Source organism: Patiria miniata, unplaced genomic scaffold (genome assembly GCF_015706575.1).
Source record: "Patiria miniata isolate m_02_andy unplaced genomic scaffold, ASM1570657v1 HiC_scaffold_30, whole genome shotgun sequence".
NCBI lineage: Eukaryota > Metazoa > Echinodermata > Asteroidea > Valvatida > Asterinidae > Patiria > Patiria miniata.
In genome coordinates, this window is record NW_024037070.1 from 9,440,674 (window position 1) to 9,455,638 (window position 14,965).

The 14,965-nt window shown below is 39.5% G+C and overlaps 1 protein-coding gene across 1 annotated transcript in view; it reads left to right on the forward strand.

Annotated features, from left to right (window-relative positions):
- Window positions 1-12,741, forward strand: part of LOC119739516 — a 35,736-nt gene extending 22,995 nt beyond the window's left edge. Inside the window, exons 34-48 of the mRNA XM_038214494.1 lie at window positions 2-133; window positions 527-682; window positions 1,031-1,135; window positions 1,321-1,379; window positions 2,233-2,361; window positions 2,888-2,948; window positions 3,204-3,268; window positions 4,752-4,871; window positions 5,474-5,599; window positions 6,164-6,340; window positions 10,275-10,595; window positions 10,783-10,896; window positions 11,288-11,450; window positions 11,580-11,676; window positions 12,059-12,741. Coding sequence (XP_038070422.1) covers window positions 2-133; window positions 527-682; window positions 1,031-1,135; window positions 1,321-1,379; window positions 2,233-2,361; window positions 2,888-2,948; window positions 3,204-3,268; window positions 4,752-4,871; window positions 5,474-5,599; window positions 6,164-6,340; window positions 10,275-10,595; window positions 10,783-10,896; window positions 11,288-11,450; window positions 11,580-11,676; window positions 12,059-12,243 — 2,010 coding nt within the window. The 3' untranslated portion in view covers window positions 12,244-12,741. The remainder of the gene's footprint in view (window position 1; window positions 134-526; window positions 683-1,030; window positions 1,136-1,320; window positions 1,380-2,232; window positions 2,362-2,887; window positions 2,949-3,203; window positions 3,269-4,751; window positions 4,872-5,473; window positions 5,600-6,163; window positions 6,341-10,274; window positions 10,596-10,782; window positions 10,897-11,287; window positions 11,451-11,579; window positions 11,677-12,058) is intronic.
- Window positions 12,742-14,965: the final 2,224 nt, after the last annotated feature.

Below are 14,965 nucleotides of genomic sequence, written 5' to 3' on the forward strand. Positions count from 1 at the left end.
GCTGCCATTCCAGGCCATCCAGTGCAGTCTGACCAACGTCTCCCCGAATGAGGATGAGTGGAGCGACGCTGCTGGTGATGCATTGTGGGATATGTGCCTTGACGGCGACGACAAGAAATTACTGATGGCAAAAGTGAGCAGTCATGATGTTTTTCCCTTCACTAATCTTGGATTTGTTAGCCGAGTCTATTCCTCGAAAAATTAATACCTGTCTCTTTTTGACTAATCATGAGCTATTTGTAAACACACATTTTGTCACATCTTTGTTGCTTGTTTGCATTCAACACTTTTTCTGTTCGAAAAGAAATTAATGATTTCTGTACTTGACGATTACAGTGAATTTGAGGAAATAAAAAGAGGTGACATTTGCACAAAATTAATAGTGATAATAAGTCAAGGCTTGTCGATGGCTAATATCCATGTGTGGTGTTTTACTTTATCAGTTTTGAGTTCAGAAATTTCAGTGAAAATGTTAAATGATTCAAAAAAAAATTTCTTGCATCTATTTTTTATTTTTTATTCCAAGATCATATCTGAAATTGGGTCAGGATCTGAATCGGGGCCTGTTGGGTCGTCCCACTATGAGATTGAGCTGTTTGATACCAGAAGCGAGCGAGACGTTGTGATTGGTCAGGAACTGGTACATGCTGGGCATGCCGCAGGGAACGAAGCCTTGTTTCAGGTAGTCTTGTGTTTCTTTCGTCAAACATTCTGCACTGTTATGGATTTGAGAAGGAACAGCAGATGACATTTTGTGGGGGTTATTCTAGAGAATTAGTAAGGGACATTTCTTGCATGTGCAATATTTCACACTCTATTACATGAACACTATATACTTTCAGTAATTTGAAAGTTAGAGGGTTTTGATGTCGTACAAAGAAATTTAAATATTGCTGGCAGAAATTTGTTGCCATTTAACACTTTTTTCTTCAAAGTTTGTTTGATTTACAGAAATATAAGCTTGTTAATGATCTGAAATACTTGACCATTGTTTCCACTGAATGTGCAAGCTTTCTTTTCTCCTTCACAGAGCATGTTCCCGATTGTTGCAGTAGATGACGACACTGAACCGCCGTTGTCAACCGAGATTGGCAACATGTTGTCTCAGCTCTGCTTAGAACTGTACAATTTAAAGGTATCCAGAAAGATTGATAAGAAAGGGCCATTTTCTGGCACTCCTTTATGGTTTACAGCAGAGACGTTGTGTGTTATAGGTGGCATTTGTAAATAATTTAAGAAATATATCTAAATATTCTGTGTGCATATCAGCATTATTCCCTCCTGTCAATAATTGTTTGATTGTGATTTTGTCATCAGCAGAGTGAGTCTGAGCAGCTTGACGTAGCCAGCCAAATCAACGAGCTGATAACAACACTCAGGTAGCAACAAATCCCTCTGCTATATGTATTTTACAAAGACGAAATCAAAAATTATAACGAGCTATGTCGTTGGATACTTTTTTCCTGATGATGGCTTTTTCTTGGGTTAATCCTAGCCCTCACAGATCCGTCATAATCCACCTACAGGTTTTTAAAGGGTGTGCAGGATTGAGAAAATTCAGCTCGGCCACATTTACCTAACATGCGGGTCGATGTCCAAATGTAACAAATCTGTACAAAGAACACCAGCTGTTCCCTGCACAGTGGAACACTTGGGAGATTTCTCTCAATGACGGCCATCTCTGTAGGAGAACTGCAACTGTGTATTTTACGCAATCAAGCACGCATTGCGTAGTGTTGAAAATGTTTCAAACACGCGCACTTGTTGCTCGAAATGTGTTCGAAATACGACGCAGCCAATGCGCGTTATGCAAGCTGATGCTCAAAATGCCGATGCACGTGGCTGGTCTGTAGGAAATGACGTCATTTGAGAGAGACTTATTATTGAAGGCTTCTAGCAGAAAATGCCTAGGTTTTGAAAGAAGAAACATTTTGGAGTTATTATTGTATTCATAAATACTTGAACCTATGATTGCTCAGCGAATGTTATTGGTATAGAAATTCTGGCTGTTCACCGTCAACGTTGCTTACTTATGTTTAAATGAGTTTAAACTCTGTCCTCTTCACTCCAGTGATGTTTTTTTTGTAAACTGTTCATTATTTTATCCATATTGTCTTGGATTTTCTTCTCTGGAGACAATTGAACTTTTTGCCAATGCAAAGTAACAAAATTGCTGACACTTTATTGAGCTGTCTAACTATATGTATAATATGTAAATCTGATTTCAACCAGCCAATTGGATTGCTTGACTGAAGTGGACATAGCCCCCTTGTGTCGTCTGGTGGCATGCAGACGGGGTCATCAGCGGGTCATTGATAGCCTGGCTACCAGTCTGGCCCTAGTTTGCTTCAAAAGTCCCAAGTAATTTTGACTTTCACTCTTAAATAAAAATTCATTTAGAGAGTTTTGTAATAATTTTTGTCTGAAATGGAAATTTGTGTTATTCTTTAAGCAAGAACGTCATCTTTTCTGTAAGCCTATAATATTTTCTATTTGGCTTGCTTTAAAGTTGAAAAATTACGAAATGATAAATGATTCCTTGTTTTTCTTAGTTTTATGCCATTTTGCCAGGTTCTTAACGTACATGTATCTGTGTGTTTAGCTGTTAGAGGTGATGAACTACAGCGTTTTGTCTCAGAATCTGTTTTCATGCAATAATGATTCCTTCACCTTGTGGGAAATCACAAGTTGCAAACATTCCAAATTTCCAAACGTTTAGCCATCTTTAACAAAAAAGAAATAAATAAATAAAGGTTCTTGACTAATGTGACCAATCTGATGCTCATTTTATAGATTCCTCCTCCCATCCTTTTTTTCTTCAAAAAGACCATTGTCATGTTTCTAGAAGTAATCATATTTGATAATTATTTTCATTTTGTGGTTACAGGAACTGTGAGGTTTTGTGCAGAAGTGGAGGACTGAAGGAATTATGCCAATTGCTACTGAAGGTAAATCTTACGTTTATCATGAACGCAATTAAGAACTATGCCAATCCTTACATTTTTATACCTCTGGTTCTTTTCAGAACCATTCTCTTAGTTTCAGAAATTATTCCTACATGGTGTTTCCGCAAATCTTTCATTCATTAGTATCTCCACCATGCAAAGCCTCAAATCTTACTTATTTTCATGTGTGTAGAAATTTCATTTTTTTTTTCTTACTATGTAGTTATTTTCAAGTATCTTTTTCTTTTCTGGTCACAGACTAAAGATGTCAAACTTCAGGAATATATATCCTATGTTCTGATGTTGTCCTCCGGGAATCCCACGTAAGTATAGCACAAACACTGATTTGTGACTTTTTACAAATATGTTCCTTTTCCCATCGGCCAATTTAGCACCAAGTGGCATAGGAACAGCCTTAAAAACATCATTGCAGAGATGGTATTTGAATCTACAATCCCCCCCCCCCAAAAAAAACCCCAAAAACTAAAACCCAACTCCATTTTTACAAATGACATTTACATCCACGACCAATATAGCAACAATCATGATGTGATTGCTTAAAAGAAAATCATGGTGATGTGGTCTTGGAACCGACAATCAGGAAAAAGCAATTACTTCTTACTTAGTGATCTCCATACATTTGACATGACTCTTTGCAATATGGCATGTTCAGTAAATTTGCTTGTCATCGTGGGTTGACTTTAAAAGCCACGGCCCCAGTGACCTGTCAAATCTTTGACAATCCAATCAGATATTATCCAATCGCATACACCGTCCACACAAAGATATTAACTTATTTGGAGCCTGTCAAATTAGGACTAGGCAGCTCAGGAGACTCATTTACTAGAGTCGTTTCTGGAGTTCAGTCTTTCAAAGCTCTCCGTTGTCCATTTTTCTTAGTTCATTTTAAAATTCAAATCTGAAAACTTGTCTACAAGAGCATAAATCCTGAGGGGGGAATGGGGGATGCATATACCCCTAGTTTTTGACCTACGGATGTGGGCATTTGCATCAAACTTCAGAATTTTGTGCTGACCAAAAAAAAAGCAGTTGTCGTTATTAAAAAATGTTGCGAATAAAGACAACAGAATACCAAAGCCAAAAACAAGTTTAATTTGAAAGGGTTCATGAGATGAATTTGCCTTAGGAACACATTGTGTGCAACTTTTCTACTCTTAAATGTATGAATGCTATCTGACATTCCTTTTTGGTTAATTTGATTAAAAGTGCACTTCTTTAAACATTTAAGATTGTCCATGCTTTTCCGGTCAACTGAGGGCACTGTTGCTGTGATGTCATTTCAGGAAGACACTGTTCAGATTAGGGCTTTTTTGTTCAAATTGTGAACCCAAAATTGGCTCGTTGAAAACATTTGTGAGAAAGGGTTGCTCATTGGCTGACTGCCATGTACTGACACAACAACAAATCACCAAAGAGAACAAAAAATCAAGACAGCAAAATATGCACAATTCTGGCAACTTTTTGCTTAAATAGCTGTAGCATTGACGTTTCTGCCTGAAATGACATCACAGTTTTGCTCATGAATGTGGAAATTGGCATTAGCATAAAACCAAAAACACCAGAATACCCTTGAAATTAGCAAAATGATAATTGAAAATAAGGTTGACAAAGATTGCATTTCAAAAAAATTATGTTGCACATTGTTTTTTTGCACATCATTTCCCTCAGTCGTCAACAAAGATGAGTGCCAGCTTGTCTACTGTAGATTCTGGTTCATCTCTGTGCATTGTGTGGCTGTCTGTATGTGTGTACTGTCTCATTGATTGTCATTACTCGTCCTTTTAGGAGCATCCTGGAATATGGCGGCATTGAAGCCTTGTGCGGTGTGCTAGCAGCGCCGGCCAATGTCAACATCGTCAATCAGGCCAGTGCTGCATTGGCAGCCCTCGTCACGGACAACAACAAGTAAGGCAGTCGGCAATCAATCTTCTTTCCTCTAACTTCTCGGTTTTGTCTTACAAACGAGAAACAAAACTCTAGATTGCTGACACGCCACGAAGTATATTCACGGCCTGTTGATAAACTCTTCTCTGAATAAGAGTTTATTTTCAAAATGCGACATATCCATTTGAAAAAGGTGAACATTTTGCAAGGTTAGGAACCTTTAAAGAATAAAAAACGGTATAACAGCTTTTTCTAAACTTCAATTTTGCTTTATTGTTTTCTAAAGCTGTGTTTAAGTTTATAACAGCCGTCAAAATTGCTTTAAAATTGCCACTTAAACTCTTTGTGTGTAACACAGCAATGTATTGGCTCAAAGTGCTGAAAGCTAGAAACTGTATTCTAAAATATCAGCTCAAGCATTTCACTCATGTCATTAAATTATGCGTGATTAATGATTTGAATAGAGCTGTATTTGAGTAATTTTTTATTTGATTCTAACAATTTATTCAGCAGGCGAGTACCTGCTTAAGTTCTAAGCAAAATTAAGTCTACTCTTACTGTACAACAGTTCATAATGTCAATAAGTTATCATTGAAATTATCCGACGTGAATTATTCCTGCAGAAACCAATGTACTGTGAACGAGGCAGGTGGGTTGAGAACCATCTGCAAGCTGCTGGGCACTATGAGGAAGGAGGACTGTCTCATGAACCTCTTGAGGGCGCTGTCCAAGATGGCTGCCAATGGAGGGTAAGTCCGAGCAATTGTGTATTCATAAGATCAGACAAACGGCCTGCTAGTGTTTTGATGTCAGTATTTAAGATTTGCTGTGCTAATTCTAAACCTTATTTCCTGAAGGATTTCTGAGCTTACATGTTCACACAGACACACCATTCTTAGGCTGTGTATGCATAATTATGCAAATTAGGTTGACCCCAGGGCAGATGACATTAAAGTAGATAGTTACAGAAAGATGTGAATCAGAAGGAATGCAAATTGAAATTTCACGATTTGTGTTGTGCTAATCTCCATTTCACATGTACACTCAATAATCAAGAGATACATATCTCAAACAATTCTGAACTTTAGAGGAACCATTACTTTGCTGTTTGTTTTTTGTAAAGCAGTAATTTTGGAAATTAAACTACCCTTAGAAAATAACTAGGGAAGTGACAAGTGTAACAAACAAATGAGTCCTGCACTGGCATTGATAACAAAGAGCAGTGTCTATCAATTGATGTTGACGTTTTTTGTATGATGCATCTTTACCGTATTGTGAACTGTCATTATTGTCTTCCATTTGTGTGTGTGTAGGACCAGAGATGAGATTCGTGAGGAGGGTGGTCTACTCATTCTCTGTGATCTCCTGTGGGACACCGTGGACAGTCCCGTGGTTCACCTCATTGCTCAGGCTCTGACTTCATTGAGTTGCAACAATCCACTGAACCTGGAAGTCATGACAGACCAAGCACTGATGGACTGTGTGGAAAGGTATGGCTCCTGGTCCTCCACCCACACCACGATCCCAATTACCCAAACCAGCCCCCCCCCCCCCTGTATCCCAACCCCCACCCCAACCCCAAGTCCAATCCTAACACCCACGCCAAATCCCACCCACTTGCCCATCCTCATGCCCAAGCCCAGCCAAACCCCAAGTTCCCACCCCAAACCTGTACCTGAACCCCCATGTACCCAAACACCCACTCAAACCCCCATCCCAACCCCACTTAACCCCACCACACTCACTCTTCGTAGTATCCCATATGAAACCCTCACCCCACCCTAGCCCAACCCCTGACCCCACCCTAGCCCAACCCCTGACCCTAAGCCCAACCCCTGACCCTAAGCCCAACCCAAGCATGCATACTGTACAAATCTCAAGGCTTATGAATCTCTAGTCATCTGGATCCTTTTATCATTCCCAGTAAGTTTAATTTTGTTGCAGTGTGCATGGAGTTGGCCGAGTTCTTTTTTTCTGTACACATTTCCTCTAATATTTATTCATAAACACTGTGTGCCATTGTGGTGCCAGATTGTACCTTGGCACTTGTTTTTTTCTTTGGGCGGAATTTTTTGTCAGTTCTCATCGGATTACGTGAAAAGCATACGCATTCTCAACAGATTACGTTGCAGCATACATCTCACATGTTCTCGAGGTGCAGTAATTTGAAGTTGGGCAGAAATTCTGCAAAATTAAACTCCCTTAACCAGCTAATGCCAGAGGATGTGTCAACATGATCTGGCAATGTTAGATTGTCAAGCTTTCCCAAAGTCTCCTGCGGTGGACGTGTATACACGTCAGTGGTTCCCATTGATTTTGTAAACACCGTGTTCTGAACTTGACCGCTGTAGACATGCTGTCATCGTAACTAATAACGCTCCATGGCAGGTATCAGAATGTTGCAAATATGAAGTCACTGTGAAAAGTAAATACAAGTATTGTACAAACTATTGTACAAATGACTTTCTAGGGTCAGTATTTGTGGTGTTTGACTTGATTTTAAAATTGGGCGATATATCTTGTCTCTTTCAAAAAAATTTTTTTTAGGCAAAAATAATCCCAGTGGCAAGTGGTTAAATGTGGAGCTTTGCATGCTCGTCTCCCTTTCAGAAGACTTACATAGTAGCCATTTCGATCCCAACTCTGTTTCCTCTTTGTCTACCGGAACAGCTACAAAAAGCCACTTTGACTCCTTGTTGGAATCGCTTGTACTTCAACTCATAGATAATTGGATTAATCACAGAATTGAGGAAGTAAAGAACGTTGGTGAACTCTCGGACAATCTGAAATCCCTTGGTGCGACAATAGTAAGGCAGGGTGCTGTAATCCCTGGAATACAAGCAGATGATCGGTATTACGTAACCTGGTGCCCAGAAGACTATCAGAGCACCCAAGACAATGGTCAGCATGTAGACCAGACGCTGTCTGGCAATCAGAAGATTGCAGGCTGCTGCCCTCGCGTGTTGACGGTGCAGCGCTTCGACTTGTTGCTTCAAAGTGACATGTATTTTGTAGTAGGCCCTTACCATGAGTGCTCCAGGCAGTAGGAATGCCATTAGAAACCCGAATACACTCCTAGACACGTGGAACGACATGTCAGGATAATCGATCTTGGTGCAAGCCTGGTTTGGGTCTTCACTGGCTCTTTTAATGAACAGAAACGGCAGTGAAAACAGAAACGACACAGTCCACATCACGACTATGAGAGTCACTACCTTTGTTGGGGCGAGCATTCTCGGGTACTTTAGGGGTTGGACTATGGCAACATAGCGTTCCCATGTAACCATGCACAGACTGTAGGAAGCCAGGAAGGAACACATCCAACTCCAGAACCTACTGTCCACTAACCGGCAGAAGATCTCTCTCCCAAAAGCACTGGTTGGGATGTAAACTATCAGCGCACAGTTTGGCGGAGTGAAGAGATACACCACGAAACATTGCAAGCAGCTTAGCATGTCGGCCACGGCCAAATTCACCAGTAGATAATTTGTCATGCAGTGCAGGAATTTGACACGTAGAATGACGAAGATGACAAAGAGGTTTCCGAGCACGCCAAAGATTCCTTCCACAGTCAGGATTTGACACATCCACTGTAACTCATGAGGCGCCACAGTAGTGATCATGTCGGTTGTATTTTGCGTGGACATAGTTGGTATAAGGGTGATTTACATGTACTCCAGTTGAAATTCAGAACCCTGTGTGATACTTGTAAGTTGCCAGTAACTTGTTGTTCAACAGTCCAAGAAGGGACTATCTCCCCTTTTTGCAACAAGTCAGACGAATGTCCTTTCATTCACTATTTGTTGCCCAGCTGTTTGGGGCAGCATTGGTGCTCAGGCAGTTCTTCACCATCAGTAATCCTGCTGAAATGTCCCTCCCTTGCTGGAAGAACCGCACCTTTTTGGTTGCAATTTATATCAAAATGCACCTCTGATGTTAGGAATATCAACCTGTAAGTCCAGTAAGTGCTTTTGAGGAACTGTTGCCTTGTAATCACTCTATGTTTTCTTTAACGGAGCCATCAAGCACTGAACCATGAAGTATTGTTTTCCAATAAGTGGATCGCCACTATATCTCGTTGAAATCTCGTCATAAAAATTGCTTGGATGGGGGATGACATCCGACCTAATTATTCTCAAGTAGACGCAAGGTCTTATCAACCCTCCAATCTCAGCAAACCATCCGTCCGTGGTATGACAGACAAGTTGATTAATCCCGGTACTCAATGTTGTGTTTTTTTCCGTTGTCTCAACTCGTCGTGACGTTCCATATCTCCGCGATTCACTACAACTCATTAACTGGTCCTGATCGAGAGTATTGTCTTAATTGATTGGACTTTGGACCAACTCACTTTGCGGTCCAATCTAGGATGTTTGTTTTTTTTTTTTCATTGAATTATGGGCCTGGGTTGGGTTCTTTTTGTCTCAATTTACGCATCATAAAGTCCTGTGAGTAGATGATAAATTTTGTAGCAACCTTTGTCTGAACAGGAAGCAAATAGTGTTTACAGACGGACCAAGTTGATGAGTGCATGTCAACTGAATGAGCAAATACACTCCTTGATTGAAAAAAAGTTAATCAGTGAACCTTGTGCATGTTGTGTAGAAGTGCAAGCCACTTACTCTGCTTGGATGCAACTTATTTGATTTCAGTAGTTGACTTTATGTTTTGCTCCAATTCTTATCCATGCTTTTTGTTGATCAGTGAGTGCCTTGTGTTATTAACTTTGCTTGTGCAAGATGAAATTATCCTATTGAAAATGAAACTGGGTATGTCTGAAAAAGTGCTTAGTTCAACAGAAGACTGAGCACTGATTTTTGTGGTCAGGTCTAGCTACGCTTGTGAACAAGTACAAGTACCCCCTCAACGGCAAGAAAGGGAGAGTTTGGGGAGACCCCTGGGAGGGACATTTTATCGATTTTTGTAATTTTTATCGATTTTTGTAATTTTATATTCTTGAATGAGGAGTTCTATGTCATATCATTATGAATTTACTGTGAAATTCTCAAGCTTTTTATTGGTTAACTTGTGAATTTTATAGTATCATTTGTTTATTTTTAATTTTTTTTTGCTGTTATGTGCTTGTGTACATTGAATGGAATGGGCGAAATATATATCAATAAATTATTATTATTTTTATTATTCAAACGCATTGCTGATGATGCTATGGGTTTGTGAACATTCGGAATAAAATAAATCATGCGTACATCTCGCTATACCTGCGTGCCCTGGTTTATGCATACGATGTGTCCCGTCCACAGAGCCCTTGAAAGTGAGCAAAGAGCGCCCTCTCTTGTTCACAAATGGAGCCCATACACATGTACGCGAGTCTTGTATGACGTCACAAGAATACACGAACTGATGACCTATCGGTTGCGCTATCTGTAATCAGTCTCATTGGAAACCTCTCTCTTATCTCCCCAGTCAGCTGATGTGTATGAGTCATTCTGAGACCACTCACCGACTGCTAGTCACGCTGCACATTCGTCTGATTGAACACACCAAGACCCAAGCAGACCAATCAGAGGAAACCTACCAACCCAGCAGCCAATCAGCTGCCGTTGGCAGGGGCCCCATGATGACTGCCAACCAATCAGGCTCTACTCAGTTGCCAAATCACAGACAGCAGCCCGTGTCAAAGGTCATCAGCATACAGGAGGTGACGGATGACAGAACCAAAGGTTTACCAGATGACAACGATGATATGCCCCCTTTGGAGGTTGATTCCGAGATTTCACTGCCCAAGTAAGGAGAAACCCATTTTTTTCCCTTTTGATACGAAAAGTGAAAAAAAAATCAAAGATAAAATCTGCCTTTGCCATTTAAAATGGCAATTAACTCATAGTGATAAATGAAGAGATACGACAATCATGTTGTCATGCGCCCGGTATATTTACATGACTGTTTGTGATTTATTCATCGCTGTTTTCAGAACCCAGCCCAAAGTCCTATGGTCCCAACGTCCCAATTCAGTCGTCCTCAGTGTGCAGCTGAGAGGGGTCGTGACCTTTGACCTTGATGTGACCTCTACCAGCGTCAGTTTCAGGTAAGCCGCCAGTCCAATGGAAAATGGGGGTTTTCAAAATCTTGGGTTTGTCTCTAACTTTGTTTTTATCCCTGACTTTATAATTGTTATAAAGCAAGTTAATTGGAAAAGCTCTAAACGTGGCCTCTTAACATAACGTCGATGTTTGCTCATTCTTATGGAAATAAAAAATAATGAGGGATTTTTCTATTTTATAGAAATAGAAGAGTTTTTATATTTATTTATTGAAATTATAAATTCTCAATTCCAACCAACTTTTATTCTTGGAACAAAGAGAAAAAATTTAAGAAAATAAATCCTTCCTACTTAATTCCTTTACCTTAATACTACTTACATTTAGGCATCATCTTATTTGTGGATTGTTTCCAAATCTATTTCTCGTCAATTCCAGCACCATTCAAGATAAGACCAACTTTGCCTTTAGCCTGGATCTGTACAGTCGTGTGAGGGCGCCAGAGCATGCGGCAGTACCCTTGGGCAGTGAAGTGTTGATCACGTTGTACAAGGAGACAGTGGGTACCAACTGGTCTCGGCTGACTGCCAGCAAAACCAAGGTACAGTATGGACTGGGTTGGCATGGATACCAGTGAAATGAATTTTATTAGTAGCTTGAATGATGCAGCTATTCTGATTGGTCAATATGTTAAGTGATTGTTTATTTCTTTTTTTTGCTAAATTTGCAGCTTGGGTTCATCGGAAATGATTTTGAGCGCTGGAAGCTGGAAGACTCAGATTCGGAAGAAGACATCTCATACAGATTTGGAATTAAGAAGAAACCTCGTAAGTATGGTCCTGATAACAGGAGTTTTAACTTCATTTTGAAGACTGTCCCCGAATATGTTTTATATTTCTTGAGACAACCCACCAAATTCCACCAAATGTTGAATCCAGCAAATCTACATGCTTCAAATTAAAACAAAAAAAAACCCTTTTGGTTGTGGTAGTTGTGATGGATCATAAGTCACCACACAATTGATCAGAAAAACTGCCCCTTTATTTTTTTTGGATGTAGCATTGTAGGGGTTAATTAATGTGTAGATGCACATACACTTTCAAGGTGCCATTTGTTTGTCCCTTATCTGCCTCTATTTGTTTCCCTACTCAGTTTTGGTTCTCATCATTATTTGTTTTTGTCCATTCTTTTCTTTCCAACGTTCTTTAGCTCTACCCAACAGACCCAAGAATCGATCTAGCCAGAACACTGTCCCTGTTGCCTCGGTGCCAGAGCTAGACACCTCAGAGAGCTCAGAAGCCTACTCTGAGGAGGTCAATAGCTCCGATGAAGACGCTGAGTTTGGTTATGCCAGTGACAACTCCAACTCAGCTGAGCCACCGCATTCTTCATAGCATGGTTGCAGACAGGCCAGATTTATTTGTGAATACCTTGACCAGAAAACTCAAGAGCAATCAGTTTAATTCACCTGTCAACTTTGTAATTATTTTCCTGATCTTAACAGTAATAATTTAACATGTTTGATTCACAATACAGAACAACTCTTTGGTGGTAAAAGTCCTACTGGATTACCAGTGCCTGGTTGAAAATGGTTAAAGTTAGTTTGTGGACATTGCCAAACCGAATTAATTTTATATTAAGTAACAGTTGGATTTTGCAATCTTAATGATTTTTTTTATGTGAGCAATTTAATATGGGATTTTTTGGGTGTAAGTAAAAAGGGAATAAATGTGTGTTTGGGAAGTATTATAACACTCTGTTTAAGACCGGTTGGAGTCTGGATGGGTAATTATCAGCACTGCAGACTCCAACCAGTCTTAAAGAGAGTGTTTATTACCGACCAAGCATATATTTATTCCCATTCATAAAAACCTTTTTGGTAAAAAAAAAAATTAGTCCAAAAATTAAAACATTAAAGTCCAAAAATTAAAACATTAAAAGGCACCGGATTTCATGCGAGTCCATATTTCATGTGACACTGGGAAAATGTTTAAGACCAGCCAGCCATGTCTTAAATCATCCGTTTAAGACCAGCCATGTGACGGGCTTTCGACCAATAGGAAAGGGTAAACTGTATTAGGTATTCATGAATGTCATGAATGATAAATAATAATAATTGTGCTTATATAGCGTTTTCTATCGTATCAACGATCTCAAAGCGCTTTACAATTATTATTATGATGATTAATATAAACAGGGTAAGTTAAAAAAAAAGTCCCTTTTGGTAATTCCTTGTCTCCTACAAAAATGGGAAAGGTTACCGGTTTTTTTTCTTCAGCCAACATTCGATGTGGCTATTGATCACATTCAGTACAAGTTTCACTGATATTCAGCCATACATGAAAAGGATACAAGCCTTTCTTTGTGACTAACCCAAATCACTACCAAAACAATGTTTCCTAATGTGTTTAAGGGGATATTCAATGTACTTAATGGCCAGCACACTGCAAGACAGAACATTTCAAAGTAGCCATGGCAATGCCATAGTTTACTGCTGTTCAAGGGCCTGGGTGCTCAGAACGTTTATGAAACAGGTAGCGGACAAGACACGATAGGTCAATTTGGAGAACAATTTCTGGAGGTACCTTGCGCTTTACAGTAAAGCAGTTATGAATCCTCAATGCAACGGGTTTTTTTTTTGGTACTGTATGTAAATAATGAAGGATGACTGATTAATACATGGAGGAAAATATCTGGTGGCACACTGTATTCTAAATCTTTTACCATTACATAATTTTGTTTTAAGCAAGCAAACAATTTTCCAGAAGAGAAGAGAATCGTTAAAAAGACTGTAAGCATTAAATGTGTCAGCTATGGACTTTTGCTAAGCACTTGCGTAGCAAAGTGCATCATAAGTAAGATTTGAGGCTTTGCATGGTGGAGATACTAAATAATGAAAGGTTTGCAGAAACACCATGTGCGAATAATTTCTCAACTAAGAGAATGGTTCTGAAAAGAAACAGAGGTATAAACTCTGGTTTATACCTCTGGTTCTTTTCAGAACCATTCTCTTAGTTGAGAAATTATTTGCACATGGTGTTTCCGCAAACCTTTCAAGGTGCATCATCTAAAATGGGTCACTAGTCAAAGTACCATGGTATATAAATTGATGTCTGCTTGCCAGCTTGTGTTTAACGTTACGATGAAATTTGTCTGCGACAAAGATTCTGCAAGGACAATAAGATGTTAGGCCGTCTAATTTTGTTGATTTGTATATTTCAGGTCAATCCAGTCAGCAAGCAATTGGCAGCAGTTTATTTATTTTCCTAAATTTGTTAAGCTGAGACAAGATTCACGATGTTGAGGATTGACGACAGAAATGAAAGAGATAGAAGATATGATTTGTTTTCTGTGTGGAAGTGCAACAGGCTTGACATTGAGATGAAGTAGTACAAGTTGTTTTTCTGTAATCGAATACTGAAATATGTGCAAGGCATTTTTCATCTGAACTATTTGATTCTTAAATGACATTGTCTTGGCCAGTTGAGGATCAGTTAACAGTCAGTCACATTAGATTTACTACATGTATTTGGAATGCTGCTTAATAGATAACACACAGACAACTTGGCTTGGATGTGAAGCACTGAAATCATAGTGGTCAGCGAGGAATTTTCCTCACATCTCCAGACTTCTTGGTCCTTTGATGTCCGTGGAGAGTTCTGGTCTGTTTTGGCTCCCTGTCTCCTTCTGAACATCGACAGATGTTAGCAGGATGTCTACCTTGGTTAAGCTGTACCATGTGTTTGTTGATGAACACAATAACCCTCTTCTGTTCTGCGGTGTTTTCTGGAGTTCCATGGAACATCTACCATATAGAAATATCAGGCCATAGTTTGGTCAGTGTATCGACTTGCAATGACTTCAGGAAGAACGTGTTTTGATTAAGTTACCTGTGTTTTAAATTTGACAGATTGCGAACTCTTCATTGATTCTGTGGGCAATGGTTTGTGGCTGTTATCAGTCGGTTGGGCAATTTTTCTGGTAATTTCTGATAATGAACGAAACTCTAGCTTGCTTAAAGGGCATGCCTTCCCCTGCTCTAAGCACTGACTTCTTAGCATGTAACAGGTTTGTGGTGCCGCGGTTGGGACCTCATGCATCCTTCACTTACAAGAT